Source organism: Camponotus floridanus, unplaced genomic scaffold (genome assembly GCF_003227725.1).
Source record: "Camponotus floridanus strain SB8 unplaced genomic scaffold, Cflo_v7.5 scaffold7, whole genome shotgun sequence".
In the NCBI taxonomy this organism is placed as follows: domain Eukaryota; kingdom Metazoa; phylum Arthropoda; class Insecta; order Hymenoptera; family Formicidae; genus Camponotus; species Camponotus floridanus.
Window position 1 is genome coordinate 3,770,169 of NW_020229838.1, and position 18,720 is coordinate 3,788,888.

An 18,720-nucleotide genomic window follows, 5' to 3' on the forward strand; every position below is an offset into this window, starting at 1 on the left:
TTTTTGGTTTAGCGAGCGATTCTGGATTCCCCTGATTTGAAGCTGCGAAACCGGTCAAGGTATGTTCTTTCTGATGAATGAACGAATGGATAAACGGTAGGGGGTGGTAAAAGAAGACACGGACTTGCGCCCCCGTAGCAGGTCCGAAGTCTGTGTGGTCGCTGGTGGTGGAAGGGCCGCGAGTGGGGGTGGTTCGGGCTTAATTGCCCCGCATCACAGAACGTAGTATTCCCGTAGTACGTGTTGATGGGGGAGAAGGAGGGGGATGAGACGGGGAAAGGGGGAGAGCGAGCGTATCGGCGTTTGTATGTAAGCCGCACGTCCAGATCGACGTATGCGTACGCGGCCGGCCAGTGACGTATCCGTTTCACTGCGCGTCGCGGGCAGATCTTGAAGTTCGCGATGTCATTGTAATCTGGCCGTTTGAATAAAAATGCGACGGAAAAATTGCAAACACGAGGAATCATTATGTACTTTGTCGCATCAGTAACGCTGATTACACATCCATATAATTAAATAGAAAAATAAATAAATAAGATATCTAGAACATGTAATTTAATTTAGTTGCGGATAATTTTTTCATCCCCTTTCGATGAAAATATTCGCAAAATTATGTAAGAACGTCTCTTGGCTTTCACAGATTTCCAAAGAAATCTTTGATACATTATTGCGCCTGTGCATTTCATGCGTAGATGGGTGGGTGTATATCATATTCATGTGCACGTGGCAACGCTCGCGTGTCAACTACCGTAACCTTTAGTGTACATCGGGGGTTTCAAAGTGGACGAGGTCGCGAGTGGAAGAAAGGGGTTGAAAAAGGTGTGAATGCTGCCCGCCATTCATTCAAATGTCACCCAATCGCAACACCGTACATTAGAGTTGAGTTCAACTTTTTTCAGTTAATATGTGAATAATTCGTAAATATAATCGTCTTTAAACGGATTTAAAACGCGCATTTTATTTTTCATTAAAAATCAAAGCCATGAAAATAATCAAAGTGGTAAATTTGAAATTATTTTGTAAAATAGCAATATCTAACAAAAAAAAATATTTACGTGCCTAATTGTCAAATAATATTATTCTCATATATATTAATAATAATTCTCATAAATAATAATATAATTTTCGATATACTATATGATGTAACGTAATTATTTAATAGAATTGCTGCATTCGATTAATCGCCATTGATAGATAAAAACTCGCAATCTCGTCTCCTATTTTTGCTGTTTTCACAACATGATTGATGTGTTGCGAGAGTTCGATGGGTTTAATCCATCGTCGATTGTGATCGAAAATTTAATCCATCGACCGCTACGTTTCGTTCTAAAATTTATGAGCTGACAATCGGACTCGTACTTCCTCGGCCAAGAGTCAACGTGACGTCTTCCATGTCGAGTGTTTTTGACACGAGGTGATCGCCCCAATCGATCCCAGACTGGAATAGCCGAACCGGAAGTAGGGCATTTAGGATTGTCGGCAATGACAAAGGAGGGGATTAAAACTGATTTAAATCCAAATCTCTCGAGATTTGTCGATCATTTTAAGAGGGATTACTTAACTCCTTGAATGTATAATGTGTACTATAAATAAGAGATTTTCCAAAAATAGAGTTTTTTTTTCTACAACGTTATAAAGAGAAATACACGTTTATGCAGTGATACAAAGAATGTAAAAAAAATAGTTAGAAAAACAATCTATCAATTAATTAAAGATCTGGATTAATTATTTATTTTTTTTTGCTGTAAATTACTTTTATAAAACAAAATTTTAAAGTGATTAATTCTTTTAGCTTATTAATCGATGATAAATAATTTGGCAAATGTAATGAGCCGCGAAAACACAAACAATTTCGTCAAATAAACGGTTTAATAATCTCGCAAATATAAGCCTATTATTCGCTCAATGTTATATTGCTCTCTCTCTCTCTCTCTCTCACTCTCTCTCTCTCTCTCTCTCTCTCTACATATATATATATATATATATATATATGTATATATATATATATATATATATATATATATAAAACACATATTAAAGTATCATTGAAATCATTTTATGATTATCTCGGATACGATGTCAGTGCGAAATAATACCGAAGATTTAAATTAAATGTTTTAAGCGATTAATTATAACAATCTCGGAATATATTTTCTATTCAAATAATAAACTGTCGTATAATTATTTTTTGTTAAATAATAAACTATCGTATATAACTATTATAAAAAAATGTATCGTTTTTCCGTATTAATCGCAGGATGAGAAAGTAATCATACGCAGTATAATATTCATCAGATATGTTTTGCATACAATTCATGGCTCGATTAGCATATCTATTCGGGTAACGGGTTTCAAATACTCAAGTTTCGTAATATTTTGCTGTGAAATTGATATACTAGACGTACCTGAAACATAAATAAGTGTCATCGATCTCTCCAAGCTCCTCGTATTCCCATGACGAAACAGAGTCTCGCACAACTTTCGTTTTTAACCAAATGTGAATAAATCTGTAGAAAATTCAGAACTATATATTAATATTTCAAGGAAATATATACATAAAAATCTATAATTATATACATATTTACGATACTTTTATAATTTGTTCAGTATATTGCTAAAGGGGGAATAAAATAATAAAACGCACGTCTCTCGCTAAATAAAATTCATAAACATATTTATAAATGTTTTTCGATATAGAGTGAAGAAAAAAGGGGGAAAAACTTTTTCTTTGACTTACACATTAATCTAAATTATGAACTTTGTCCACATTTCCGAATCGCTAGTATTGCTTTTTGTAATTCTCAATGAAACATGCAATTCTCAATGAAACATGCAATTCTTTATGAAAATATACCCTTTTATGTTACAACTTCTCGTGAAAGTTTGAATTTTAAGCGCTAGTCGAAAAGAGACGTCAATTTCGATGGAAACTTTGAACACTGCGCTCCATCGAATCTGTTCGGCAGCTTTTAAAGTTTCTTTAAGCATCAACCTTAGTAGTGGGCGACCTCTTAAGATGTTCCTGTAATCAGTATGCAATAATCGACGCCGCACCGTAACGCCGTTCCTCGAAGAGAATGACGAAAATTTTAAATCGCCCTGCGTGAACGTAATATAGTTTTCATCGCTTTACCGTATGTCAAATTCCCTCCGCTCTTTCCACCCCTTTCGTTAGGACGTAAAATATATGTCAGACAGGGAATTTTATCAAATTTGCATCGGGGTACAATTTTCTTCGTCTCTCCTTCCGATAAAAACTCCTCAATTTTTTTAACATTGCAAAAATCTACAAAAAATTCTACCATTAAACAATGTTTATTCTTTTCTTATTCTCGCGTGCAGAATTTCATCGCAATGATTTCATCGTTATACGAAATAAATCGCGGGATATGCAATCTTACGAGATTCATCGAGATAGAGGAGATTCGAGGGAAGAATAAATTCTCCGGCGACGAAATTTGGAAGCAGGGGTATGCGAGATCGATAGTTTTCGGCACAATTGGCGATCGAAGGCGTTCGGTTGGCAAAGATGAAAAACGACCGGCGCTTCGCACCTACACCATGTCGTCGTCGTCGTCGCCGTCGTCGTCTACCCTGCTCCTCGCACCCTCGTCTTTATCGCTCGCTTGCGCGCTTGCGTGCGTGTCGCAGCCCTCGACATGTCCGCGCGACGGCGATAGTCGTGGTTATACGGCGGGGCGCGTTGCACTCCGCGAGCGGGTAGTCCGCAGAGTCTCTCTGACGTAAGGGCAGCTCGCGATTCCCGCGCGAAATATATCCACGCGTGTATAAACCCCTCGCGCTCTCTCCTTCTCTCTCTCCCCCTGTCTTTCTCTCTCTCTTTCTCCCGTTCGCGTCGTCGCCGTGCATGCGAGTTTGTAATCGTGCTTCCCGTGTCATCGCCGTCATTGTCGTCGACGAGGTGCTCCTTCGTTCGCCGACCCTCCACGAGGAGGAGCAATCCCGTTTCAAGCGAGGAAAGAGAGAGAAGGACAAGGACGAGGATACGGTGCACCGTCCGAGTGCACCGAGGTAGCGGGGGAGGAGAAGCGCTCTCTTCAGCAACGTACGGCAGAGTAGCGTACTATACTCCGGAGGGTGCGAGGGAGAGAGGAAGCCAAGCATCGAAGCGGGGCGGACGTGGACGAGGGGTTCGGTCAACGAGGGTGGGCGACAGAGAGAGAGAAAGTGAACGCGCGGGTGAGAGAGGGCGAACGAGCGCAGAGGGTGGTTAGTGCGCGAGCGAGAGAGAGAGAGAGAGAGAGAGAGAGAGCGGGAATAAGCGAGGGAGAGACATAGAGAAAGAGAGAGAGAGAGAGAGAAAAAGGCTCGAGGCAGGCGCGCGTATTGATTCCCGCGTGGCGTTATACGGTGAGGTGAGAAAGCTGCAACCGGAAGATTCCTCCTGCCTCCTTTCGCCGCCGAGGGAGAAGGAGCGAGGAGAAAAATAGAGTCGGAGAAGAGAGAGCCAAGCGCGAAGGAGAGGAGACTCGCTCTCTTTCTCTCTCCCCCGCCTCTCTCTCTCCTTTCTCCTCTCTCTCTCTCTCTCTCTTTCGCGTTCCCGCTCTCGTCAGGTACGTGCCCGTGAAACGTCCCGACATCTCGATTTATCCGCCGTGTCTGTTGCCGTTCAGGCTGTTTCACCGCGTCGGAGCGATACGGACGAGACAGGCCAGTCATCCGCCTTCATCTCATCTCGAGGGTGAGGCAAAGTTTGAGGCGAGCGAGACCGAAGGAGAGACAGAGCGAACCGAGAGAGCGGCCGAGAGAGAGAGAGAGAAGGTACTCTCGAAAAAAGGGTATATCGATCGGGTTGGTCCGGGACCATCGGCTGGCACGCCACCACACGATTTTCGTGGTGGCTCTACTCTCTCTCTCTCTCTCCCTCTCTCGTTCCGTCTTCCTCTCTTTCTCTATCTCTCCTTGCCCGATATACTACCGGCATCGTATGCACATCGTTTTTCCCACGCGCCACTGGCTCGCGCTCGCTTTTCCAACCTCCGCCGCGACCTCGACGACCTCGACGACCTCGGGTCGGATCCGCGCACAGGTGTCGCTCGGAAACTCCTTCCGCGTGGACGTCGACGTGCCTCTTCCTCGCGGGACGCGGAGCGCGGTGAGTCGCCGTCGCTCTCGATTTTCCCCTCGGACGTATCTCTGGCCCGATATACCGGCCTCTTTCGGTTCCTCGCTCATGCGCGCCATCGGCGGTCTCGTCAGTGTCGTCGACGGTGCCTCTTTCGTAAGATTCCTTTTTGAAGCTTGTGTTTCGAGTGTACCTCTACCCTGCCTCGACGGAAATTCAATCTTGGTCTACTCGACAAATATTACATTCTGTGCGTCGCGACGATCGATGGGGGATGATTGGCGATGCTCCAAAACGGATCCGGTACCCTCGCTTTCGCCCCAACGCATTAAGGAACCTCTTTTCCGCGATAACAGCCCTTCGCTGGCAATCGTATCTGTGATAACGTTATTGGAAGTGACGTTTCTCTCGAGGAAAGACGGGTTAGTTATCGGATTCATCGAGGAGATCACGCCATCGTCGCTTTAGATAAGTCCTCGTTCTCGGGAGAGAAATCCGAGTGCTCGAGTTATTTTTACGGATTTCGCTATTGGCAGTTTACCTTGCGTAAAAGTGGACGTTAATACGTGTTATTGGATAAAAGAGTCAACGAAACGTCACGAAAGCTGCGTTATCGAAGTTGCAACAATTCCCGATATTGAAGAATTTAACATTTTCCCGATATATATTCGGCAACGTTCGTTACATCTCTCTCGATATTACGCATTTTACGTCCTTTGACGGGTAAACGGGTCCCCCGGTTCCTCCCGATACCAGATACGCGGGCGATGCATTTTCTCGCTACATTTTGCATTTCCTCGTCGTAAAAGGGACGTTTTCCTCGCCCTAGGCTGCGATACGAGCGCGTGTCACGGGATGCGTAGCGCGGAATGAAAAAAGAGAACAAATATTACACACGGCGTGTAATACTTTTCGCCCTCTCTCCGTCCACCGCCGTCGGTCTCTCCGTCTCTTGCACGCGCCGGTCCCTCCTTCCAGCGTCGTGGTCGTGGATCGATATAGCGTAGGAGGATCGCCACGGCGAAAGGAATCGAAGAGTGAAGTTCAAGAACCAGTTGAATGTCGGTTATGTAAATGATTATGTCGACGACGGCGTCGTGTTGCTGCCGCGGCGTATCGGTTGATATGCGTCGGTGACAGACACGATGATCGTACGATCTTATCGGTCCGACTCGCCGTCCGTTTCCACTTTAGGTATTCCTCGCTCTCGTCCCCCATTTTCATTTCCAAACGAATAGACTAAATCCGGGGAAATGACATTTCGTGGAAACTTATTTCGGCGGATCTGCTTTTGTGCGCCTGAAAAAAAGCGACATGTATATTTAGATCGTAGAACCGTATTTATACGTTTTTCCAATGCTTTTATATCATTTTTTACCCTGGCGGGAATATTTTTTGCTTTTTTGCCGTGCATATTTCGAATTAAACAAATTTCACCCATCTTCATTCCTAAATTCCTCTGATTAACGATTAAACGTGGAAGAATTCAATTTGGATTCTCTTGACGAGAGGAATGCGCGAGTGAGCTAGAAATCAAACAATTCCGCGAGTTTCTTCGGCTTTTAGTATACCAAAAGTTTCACGTGTGGCTGTGCTTCGCTTTGTTGAACGCCTCCTCCTCGCGTTTTGTATTCGTTTGGTAGAAACTCCGACAATCAAATGTATTTGCGCGTAAACATCCGCTTTCTCATTCCGCGCGAGATTCTCATAAATATCAAATCTCCTTTATACCGAATAAGTTCACTTTGTTGCCACGTCGCGGGATTAATAACAGATAATTTTTAAATATTGTCAGACAGATCGTGAAAAGTCCCCTATTAATATCGCAAACATTCGAGCAATTAGACATCTGCGAGTCCAGTACTAATTATTTCCCGCACGATATGTTTGCCGAACATCCGGTGGTAACCATCCAATGTTTGCTCATTTTTGAAGAGTAGAAAATAGCGCGAGGGAGGTCAAGGGAATTCCTTCGGAAGAGAGACACGCGGTTATCCTACTACAAAAAAACGATCAACGAAGAGAAAGTGTCATTTGGAAGAAAAATCGTCGGGCATCGTTAAGTGTTAAGTGGCGTGTGTAAAGGTATTAAGTAACTCGTGGCGTGATACGATGTAGTTAATCTTTCGTGTGCGTAGAAACGATCGGTCGATTTTTTTTTACACCTTCGATACGCCATTAGCAAACCGCGCCGTTTAAACGCTGATGTTTTACTTAGGGAAAAAATTGCCGTGCGTTTACTCCAGTAATCAAGCTTTCTCCCTTCCTCCCTCTCTCTCTCTCTCTCTCTCTCTCTCTCTCTCTGTCTTTCTTTTTTAATAACGATAATTTAATCAGAGTCACGTGGCCGCGATTCGCGTAATGGTAACGATCGCTCGTAATCTTTCAGGACAGAAGAGGGTGAGGATCGACGTCCAGCAGAATGAGAGAAACTGTCAGACACTGGTCGAACAGGGACCCACCGGCCCTTCGCATGAGAGATGATTTTTAGAAGGTACGTAACGATCCATGGAGGAAAAGGGGAGGGGCAAGGGACACGTATTCTCGTGTCCTCGTTTAACGCTTTGCTTGTCTAATACGAAGGTATTTGATGTAATCGAAGCGCCATATTTAGCGTTAAACGTCATCCGCTAGGGGATAGCTAAGAGCGAATTTAGGATAGTAAAAAGCATGGGATATAAAATGTCGAAAGTCGAGATAACGCTACACAGAAAAAAAATAAGTGTCAAATCAAAATTTATATTCTTAAATTAACGCATTCATTGTTTCGTATGTACGCCACAATTGATAATTATCTTAGAAGAATTTAATAATTTTAAATTTCAACAATATTATCGTCTTATTTTAATAATGTAATTGTCACCTCAAGAATATATAATTATTTAATTCCACTTTAAGAAAATTATAATTTTTGATTTAAAAATGTTATTTTCTATCCAACATTGTTTCTTTTCCATTCAAGAAAATTAAATCTTAAATCATGAGAATATATTTTTCTCGATTGAACTATATAAAATGGCTTCATTCAAGTAAGCAATTGTTCAAGCAATTATATTTTTTTTTAAATTAACGCGATATAATCTCATTTCAAGATTTCCATGCACTAAATATATTTTCAAAATAAAAATGTCCTTTTTTTCTGTGTAAATAGAAATTAGATGGCAAAGAAAAAGGAAACTTCTTTATTTTATGTCTCTTTTCTTCACTGTCTCTGAAAATGTGTGTATGGCATGAATACAGAGCTCAAGTGCAGCATTTCAAAGTCATCTTTTTCAACGACAGTTCGCGATCTCTGTTGTTTCCTTCTTGTTGTCAAATCTTCTCTGTCAATCGGAAATTGTGTGCCCAGAGTTATTCCTTTCCAACTTACTCTGGAAATATGGAAATTGCATGTAACGTGTCGTAAAATGTAATAATGCTCTTCTACAAAGTCACGTAGAGATTTGACGATTGTGAGCATGACGGAAAATTTGTATCAGTCAATGTTTTACGAATAAGGTAGCTGTTTGTACGCGTAACATCGAAATCTGAATACAAAAAATGTTTGCAGTTGTTTTTTTGTACATATTTAATTAAAACATTAAATATTGTATTAATTTAAACTAGGTTTTACAACTTTAAATTATTTTTATCCATAAAATATAAAAAATATTTGAGGATATTCGTAAAAATTCGCGGTAATATGATTGTATAATCAATGCTTTAATCAATATTAATGGCGTCGCAGTAAAATTCACCTGTTAAAGTAATCTCATGCTGTGATGGAATGTGTGCGTGAGTAAAAGTTTGCATAAATCAATTTTCTTACATTATTATTTTAGATATATTTTTCATGATATACGAAAATAAAAAGAGTATCCTTTTTGCACTTGATAATGAAATAGTGCTGCAAATTAATTTGCTCCTCGTAAAAAGTGTCAGGTCTTTAATCATTAAATCTGTTACCTTTCAAAGTAACAAAAATTTGACTTATACACCGACAATATTCGCTAACGTCGCGTTTCTCTTCCGCCTGTCATGCATTCTGTCATGCATTTCCAACGCTGTAATCAGTACAGACCTCGAGGAGCGTTAAGCTTAATCACGGGCAATAACAATGAGGCTCCATAAAGCATGAACGGCGTATTCTCGAAGATTTACGCGATTGCGACGAGGGGATTGGGGGTGAAGGGGATGCAAAATCGGCGCACGGCACCCTCGGGAACGCGTGACGGTTTATCTTCCTCCGTTGCATGCGCATTATTATCATTATACTGCTCGTTCCTCCTCCTCCTCCTCCTCCTTCCCCCTTCATTCTCCCTCTCACTCTTTTTTTTTTACTGCAAACACTTTCCTGCAGCGGCAGCGCCAGCTCGAAAGAATTTCGCAAGGGAGCTATTGGCCGTTTACTCTCAAACTATAGCGACACTGTTTACGATCCCGCATTACGATGCATAGTGCAATAACCGCGGGATAAGCCGGTGCAGTTTGACCTCTTAGCAGTTATCTTCGGCTTTTCTTCGGTCACTGTTTATCAGGAAATCCGGCCGGCGGTGGATTTCGCGAGAAATTATCGACCCTGCCCCATGTATCGCCGAGACACGCGAGCGACAAATCGAGTGGCGAATCAAAAATAGGAATGCAAGAGAGAAAACATTAAAGTTTCACATTTCATATATCTATAGTTGAAGCTGTTAAATTATTTTATAACGTGCACGGTAGAAGATAAAGCAGATCTGTTAAGTGTCAAAGAGGCGACGCCTTCTTCTTTCGTCTTTCTCTAAAATTCAAGACAGCTCTTGTCAAAGATTCTTTTTTTCCATGAAAGAGCGACCCCCAATGTGCTATTCAGGAATATATTTCTTATAAAAGAAGAAAAAAATTCCGGCTTAAATTCTCTTGGGAACAACAGTAAATATAAATGTGTTTTTCTTACTTTAAAAAGTATATACTTGCACAATCTTGCAGTAGTAACTCTGGCGTAATAAAAAATGTTAAGCTTCCAACTTCATAGAGAAGAAAGAATCGAAAAGTAGGAGAAGGTATTTTAATAATAATAGTCAAATCTTTTTTCATTAGACGCCTTCACAAATTCCTTTGTTTCTTAGAAACTGAGGGAAGTGTGACTTGATAATAATAAAGTTCTTCCATTCAATGGTTCAATTACGCGGGTACGTCAACTGCGTTTCAAGTAGAACGACATTTACGTTTCCTCGCACTCGCGGCGTGCTCCACTTTTGGCTGGCATGTGCTCATTTCGGATAAGTTTCTGAATGAAGCTCGCGCCTGGCTCTAATTAAATCGCGTGAATGAGTGCAAGACGCCGTCACCAAACGTGCCGAGGATAATAAGTTTAACGGAAAGGTAAACCTATCATGCTAGACGAGAGAATTCGCACGAGGATCAAACTTTAAAAGTATCGTCGATTTATTCGCGATGCGACCGGGAGTAAGACTCCGTTCAGGAGTTTGGGACCGAGTTTGGTCAGACGCCCATATATCATAGGTAATGTATCACTGGCTATTGACACGTGACAAAAACTTTGTGTTTCCCTTAATAATAGACATTCTCGCTTAGTCTCAAGTTATTATTGGAGTTTATATCGTAATTATTAATCTGTTTTTTTCCCCTTTCTTTCTTCTTTTTAATCAGCAGTTTTTAATTATTTGCTTAGATAAAATCTCGAATGCTTCTTCCCGTTTCTATAAAATAGCTCATTAGATGCGTTAAATAAGCAGAAATTTTTCTGATAAATGCGTCCATTACAAGGATAATAATCTAATAACACAATTTATCAATTTTAGCGCGTGAATTAAATTTTTTACGAATTATTCTATCATTCAACGATATCGTAAATTATATTATTATTGCTACAAGTGATTTAATTATAAATTTTGCAAGTGAGAAATTGAATTGCACGGATTTTTACATTAAAACGCAAAATATATTGAAAGTAACTTTTCGTGGAAAAATGTGTTCGCTTTTTCGTTGGCAAAAAAAATTAAAGAACGATTTAGAGGGTACACGAAATTTCCTCGATAAATTTGAACGGACAAACGAGGGAAAATGTCTTTTTTTAGGGTAAGATTCTCGTATAGAGGGTCAAGGTTTGCTACGCGTAGGCCTCCGACACGTGTTTTGGGATTTCATTGATTCTTAATGAGCCGACGCGAATCCGACACAGAATCGTAGAAATAGTAATCCAAGCGGTTTGACATAGTCGGACTGACGTGGCTCACGAGATTCCTGTCATGCCATGCCATGACCCCAGATCAACCGTGATCACGTGTCGGCATGTACCGTTAGATTATCCGATCATGTTCGATATACATATGGGCTGTTCGAGAAATGGGTCAGCTCCTCTCACATTGCAAATATAAGTAATTCAATTAGAATTGGAATAATCAATATGTAATCACTCTTTCACGAAAAAAAGCAAATTTTTCAAAAATTTAAAGTTTTTGCAAACAAAAGTTTAATTAAGTGATTTACGATTACTAAGTAGCTTAATAATTTGTAGAGATCGAGATGTTTTTTTTTTTTATAAAACTTTTTCAATAACTCGAATTTTCATTCTCTCAGATATTAGATGCATAATATTTGCATAATTTACGCAAGAAATGAGAAAGTTGTGAAAAATATTAGCGTTTATTTTCAATAATCGATTAAAAATATTAGCGTTTATTTTCAAAATCGATTCAATAGTATTTTCAGAGAAAATAAAACTTACAATTAAACTTGAGATTCTCGATTGTGTGAATAAGTAATTTCTAAAAAATTCCATTTCTATGATACTTTGGATAATTTTATATAATATTAATATATAATATAAAATATAATATATGATTTTATAGTATATACATGAAGCCTATTTTTATCGTTTAATCACGAGAAAATTTTCTGCTCATTACATTATCATTTCTTTATTAAATTCCACAAGCACAGTGATAAACGACAATCGATCTTTATTATTACGACTATTTGCGGTACTTACCATTATAGAATGGAATTTCATTTTCGCTCCAATGATATTTTATTAATGACACTAGAAAAGAAGTGACACGGATTCGCAGGCAAGAGATGTCTCGTTTAATTTCAGCGACTTTCGCGTGTACAACTGTGATTTATTAGTACGAGTATGCGCCGGCACGTAGTATCGATTGTCTTGAAGCAGCCAGTGATGTTTGTATTATTTCGCGAACCGAACCAAAGCAGGCGGCGTTTAAATATTTGGCAGGCTCGCGCTTGTACCCTTTGACGAAATTATATTTGCTTCGATTCATGTCGCGCGTACTAACATTGAAATAATTATTAAATCTGAATGCGAAACTCTGTAAGCAATATGCCGATCAATTTGACCAAAATGCGTAATTTATGTATATACCAATTATAATCAAATTACAGTCGGAATTATATCGCCAATCAAATTCTACGATTTAATATTTATCGATATATTTTAATCGAGCATATATATTTTACAGTTAGCGCTGCATCAATAATGGAACATCGTATCCTCAGTTTTTCAACTCATTTAAATTTGATATTACCTTTTTTAAAGACTTGCAATTTTAGACGTTTGAGCGGAGCGTATCCTATATATCTATCTCAATTTTTGATGAATAAAAAGTAGAATTTTTCAACGTTTAAATATATTTTATTGGATTATGACGAAACCAAATTAGGAGGCTCTGATATTGCAAATGTGCGACGACAGATTTGATATTCGACACTTTATCGATAAATCACGCTGATGCATCTCGGGATGCGTATTTAAATTATTAATGTCTATATCACGTGTCACGCTTATTTCTGGAAAAAAGAGGAGAAACATTTCGAAGAGAATATAATGGAAATGTAGGACGAGGACGTGAGAGAAGGAGAGAAAAATAGAAAAAGAGCGGGAGAGAGAATACATTGCATATTCGCGCTCGACGTGCGTTCTCGCGGATTTATATAACTGTCGGCGATCCGGGAAAAGGAAGGGGGAATCATCTGCATGTGCGAATTGGTAATCGATCGCGTGGATACAGGCCGGCCGTTAATAAATTAAGATAACCGTGAATCGGGGAACGAGAGGGAAAATAGGTTAATGAAACGCGACGGGGGGGAGGGAACAATTTTGCTAGGGGAGGGAAATGAGAAATTGAGAAGCGCGACACGTGGAGATTACCGATAGATCCATTACAAGTTTATGACTCGTCCATAGATGTAAAGTACGAGCCGTCGTCTTATCGTAAATAAATAAAAATATTAACCATACATTTTTGCACCGTTTTCTAATTCCTAAGATCGAACAGAGAAATTGTTCTCCAGTTTTTCCTCTTTGCGAAAAATTTATAAAAAAATTCACGCATCCTGACACTCTTTTTCTGTGACAATTTTAGGAAGAGGGCATGACGCACCGAACTCATGCAGTGGCGAAAACACGTGCGCATCAAGTACGGTGGTCGAGTCGGTGTCGGTCAAGGACAACGGGAGCGGGAGCAGGTGCAGCTGCAGGTGCGCGTGCTGCAGCTGCAGAGGGAAGGGGGCGCAAGACTCAGCTACGTCTGTCATCAGCCTCAACTCTCGTCGACGGCTCGCCGCAGCTGCAGCGCAGCAACCATGCTCTGCTGCGGCCGCAGGAAAGTAAGTGCAACGTATAAGCGATAGAATGCATGATTGATACATTCTATAATAGATTGCTAGCATCTGTCACGGAAAGCATCTCGAGGAACGCATCGAACACGCAAACCTGATCCTTGAACTTCTTTTTCACGGTTCTTTAAACAAGAGTTGCATTTCTACATTTTTCTTATATTTTTCTTATTTAGATAATATATATTTATAGATTTCTCTCAAATGATAGAGTGAAAGTATCAAGGCAAATTGTTAAAAAGTCGGGATTGTCTTTCTTACAATCAAGTGTAAGCTTTTTTAGGAAATAATTAATTTTTGCATAATTATTTTCGAAAATCAAAGTGCATTTATCTCTTCTCTTCGCATAAAATCATATATTTAAAAATCATAGGCTTTCTCGATAGTTTGAAAAACGTTTCCTTTCAGTAACGTTGCGTCATGTCACGCAAGGCAAAAATTTCTATTATGCTTTTCTGTCGTTTATTCTAATGCGAAAATCACGCATTTATATCACGCTCGAATCACACTTTATATATACGTTAAAGGCCAGATGTGAAAAATCCAGCTTGTCCATCACACGTTCATTCATATCGCAACTTTTATCCGATAGAATATTGTGCACAGCCAACGGTGCAGAAGTTATTCGTATGAGCACATTTAATTTTACATTCTATCTCTGCTAGATACTCTGTTACTATCGCGTTTTTGTCCATGCCCATACTTTCTGCGATAATTTGATACAAAAACTCGCAGCTCTTGAATTTTCAATAATGTGCAATCGATATTATAAAAGCGTTAAATCAAATTTCCGTTAAAATAATCCTTCGCTTGCAATAGAGAGAGATTTATCCACTTGTACGTTATAAATTAAATTCATCATCCAAAGTTTTATTTCTCAATGTTAAATCACTCGTACTTCATAAGCAAAGAGCTTTTTAACAAAGAACAAATTTTCTGCTAATCTAAAAAAAAAGTAATCAAATAAAATATATTCGAGATGTACGTACGACAAAATTGTCATTTATAATAATATAAGTTTAATTAATATTTAATAATATATTTCAATTTCCAAGTATTACAATTTTCTAAAAAAATTTATTTACAACCTAACGAATGCAATTATGAGATAAGGATTACTTTCTTTTTTTTTCAACTGAATTTAAATCCTTTGTTATCACATTCTCGAAAAATAAGATATTTTGATGCATGATATTACAAATGAAGAAAAAGTACGCTCATGATGGAGCACCGGGGGGTGAATGGGTTAACCGAAGTCGTGTTCAACCACCCCTATCCCCCGCCTTCCATCCATCCCTCCCTCCGTCGTTTTATATCGCGAGCTGAGAAACGACGGTGCCGGAATCACGAAGCCGAAGTCGTTCAAGCACACAGCTTTCGAGCACCGGCTCCGGATTGCCGTCCATTCAATTTGTCTCAATAAATCGTCTGGTGGGCTTCCTCGCGTCAAGCCGGCCGACTGGTCCCGCAATTTTCCTTTTCGCAAGACTCATCTTCGGAGTCCTCGAGCTTTGGACAAAATATCGCATTAACGCCACATTTAAAATAAAAATTAAAAAAAATTGTCACCTCGCATTTCTCTCTCTTGATCGGGCTCTCCGTCTTTTCCAGGAGCGTTATTAAAATATTAAAAAGAATTATTCTCGTATGACATATATTAAAATGTTATCCCCTGGGTTTTCCACGCATATTGCTTTAATAATGAGAAGACAATGTAATGACCACAATATTTATCGATAACAGATCGATGATTCTTATCACTACTATAATTTTCAAAATTACGGACATACGCTCGGTTTACCTGAGTAAGATAGGTCATGCTTACGATTACACCGCCGTTCTGTCGCGCTCAATTTACATTGCACCGACCGTCCGACCGCGTCGAACGATCGCATCGGCGGCAAGTCGGGATTAATCGGGTTAATGTCACGCGCTCTCACGTGCACGGCTCGGTCGCCACGTGCATCCGCCGATGCACATATTATGGACATTCTGAGGATAGTGCAACCAAATTTATCATGTGGTCTCGCGCGAATAAACTTGATAAAATATATACGTCATTTTATATCACGCTTTAGGTTGGAGATTATCGTAGAATTAAAGTCAGATTTTGTGACACACCTAGCAACCTTTAATTAATAAAAGTCTGGCAAATCTTCATCCCAGCAATTTTAAATGTCCGATATTGGAACATTTCGCGATAACACAATCCTCGAGTCTCGATCTAAAAATAATTTAATAATTTAATTTTATTAATTTAATTTATATACATTTATACTTCTCCAAGCAAGCTCTATTAACATTTAACGAAATTATATTATAGAGCGATTCTAAATTATGTAACTTGTGCATTTGACGTATGAAAGAATATTGTGAGAAACACATACGATAATTTAATAAGAGAAGAAAACGATACGTTCCATTATATTTATCGACCTGAAACAGACCAATGCTTTCCGATATATCAAAGGTTAGTTTAAAAGTTTATTTGTAACTGAAGTCGCATCCTCGCGAGCCAACACAATATAAATTTTTACAATATTTGTACAATAATTGTGAATCGTAATGTCAATTGTTGCTTTTTGCATACAACTTGAATATTTATTTTATCGACACAATCTCGCAAATTATATTATGTATAAGTTTAAAAGATTGTGTGTTAAATATTTGATGTATTTAATTTTAAACAAAAAAAAAATACTAGTCATTTTCTTCTGCAAAATAGATTCATTCGTATTTTATTCTTTAGATTTTACATTCTAAATTATAACCGTTTGAGAAACTACAGAGATATCGTCCAATGAGCGCAAGACTTTAAATAGTCATCGCAAAACGTAATGCGAAAATATGCTCGACCTTAAACTGCCCCATATATTCCGCGAAAAGTCTCAAATCGATAACGTAACGCCCGAGAATACATCTTTGGTTTAATTCGCGAGCAACTTTTGCTCCCAATAAAATCGTATAAACTTCTCGTTCGTAGTCGTCGGATCTTGGAATTGATATTGTCGAGTGTACGCGTTCGCAGGATGGAAAATATGATACCGGTGGAGAATATCAGTTCGCGGTAAATCAATATAGAGAGATACGGAACGGCACCCCCGGCCGGGACGGGATGGGACGAAACGCAGTCGGGGGCGGGGACGGGGGTGGGGACGGGGGCGAGCGCGAGGGTGGCTTTATCTGATATATTTGTCACAGTCGCGCCCGCAAATATCCGGCAGACTGCTATTATTTTGCATTCTATCGGCGTCCGAGGCTCGGGCGAAATAAACGCGCATACATTTTCTATCGGGGGACCACGAGGGGTGGGAGGGGGGGGGGCACGGTTTTCGCTACGCGATGCCGGAAAATCGGCGAAAATGACGGAGGGAGACCGGGGGAATTTATTTATATACGCATACGTGCGATGCGTGTCATGTGATTGCCGAACGCAATTAAAATATGGACGCGCAAGCGGATTATAGTTCGTTTCGCATCGTGTAAGTCGAGGAAAAATTGATTCTCAATTTGCATCCAAGAAGCATAATTCTATTATTATCTTCTCTACTCTCTATTATTAAGTTTTTATCTCCATTTGTAATGATCGTTTTTGTGATGATTATTATTAATTTTCTATTTCTTCTATTTATCCGATAGTTTATAATAACATTGTTCATTTTTATTATTATAAAATAAAAGTTTGGTTCCCCAAAAATTATAGAGGGGGAAGAAAGAATTTTTTTATCAGAATATGAAATATGAAACTACATTCTTTATAATGCATTTAATACTATAAAAAGTATGATAGCCAAAAATGCTTACAAATAACTTAGGTTTTAATAATAAGTATATTCCAACAAAAAAATAGAATCTTTTTTTACGATTATATTTGAAGTCTTTCGTTAAACAACGTTTTTCATCAAGAATTTTAAAAACATTGTGAATTTAACATGATTTTTCTAATAAATATATTACATACGTACATGCAGTCATTATTGGACAAATATTCGATAAAGTTCAATTTTATATTCCCTTCAAACAAAGGGATCTTCGTTTATTGTCATGTCGTTCTCATTCTGTTTAACGATTTTGAATGCAATCAGAAATTTTGCTGCACGAATGAAGATATTGAAATCCTTTTCTATTTCAAATTTAAAAGAGTTTTGAAAATTAATATTATATAGGACAGAGTGGATATTACAAAAATAATTACATAGTAACTTATATATATAACAATAAAAATAACAGTAATATGCAAAAATGTTATTTTTTGCCAGCTGATTAATGTCATTCTGTAAACAATTTATTTTTTGAAACAATCGATCCGCTGAGATAATTTTTCGAACTTTTTATTTATATCTGGAAATTGTTATTTAAAGAATATGGAGGTGTTCTTTAAATAAAATAATCAAGGAGAGAAAGGGCAGATTATCGTGAAATATCACGGCCTTTGGCATACGCCATTGGCGTTTCTCCACTGACGTCTGACCAGAACGAGGGGGAAATGCAAATACATCTTTTGAAAAAGACTCTTGCGTATCGAACAAGTTCAATGAATGCGAGAAGACAAAGGAATGGCGATGCACATTTCCTTTTTGCATTTTTTTCATATATTATATTCTTTTGTTAAATATCTACTTCGAAAACGCAGTAGAAAAAGACACTCCGCATGTTTTTTTCTCAATTATCGTGGCAATTTATTATAAGCCTCGTCAAATTAATAATGACGTATCTGTATTTTTGATTATCTAATTTGTATAAACTTTGTATATAAAATAATATATAAAATAATATATAAATTGTATATAAAATTATATTGCACTTTTATATGCATCATATTTACGTACGTTTTTTAAGATAAAAAACGCAAAAGAAATACATGTAATTAAACTATATAAAGCTAAAAAAAATATATTTAAAAAATTATAAATTTTTGCTACATATTTGCTTTGTGTTAAATTTTATAAATTCTATTATATATTTTTTCTTATAATTTGTGTAACGATATAATTTTATGTAAAAATTAATATTCTTTT

At 38.5% G+C, this 18,720-nt stretch overlaps 1 protein-coding gene across 2 annotated transcripts in view; it reads left to right on the top strand.

Annotated features, from left to right (window-relative positions):
* Positions 1 to 4,383: 4,383 nt before the first annotated feature.
* LOC105251709 (rho GTPase-activating protein 100F) overlaps positions 4,384 to 18,720 on the top strand; it is a 56,496-nt gene continuing 42,159 nt past the window's right edge. For both annotated transcript variants that reach the window (XM_011258690.3, XM_011258691.3), the window contains exons 1-3: positions 4,384 to 5,508; positions 7,476 to 7,580; positions 13,450 to 13,693. In XM_011258690.3, the coding sequence (XP_011256992.1) occupies positions 13,475 to 13,693 (219 nt within the window). In that variant the 5' untranslated portion in view covers positions 4,384 to 5,508; positions 7,476 to 7,580; positions 13,450 to 13,474. The remainder of the gene's footprint in view (positions 5,509 to 7,475; positions 7,581 to 13,449; positions 13,694 to 18,720) is intronic.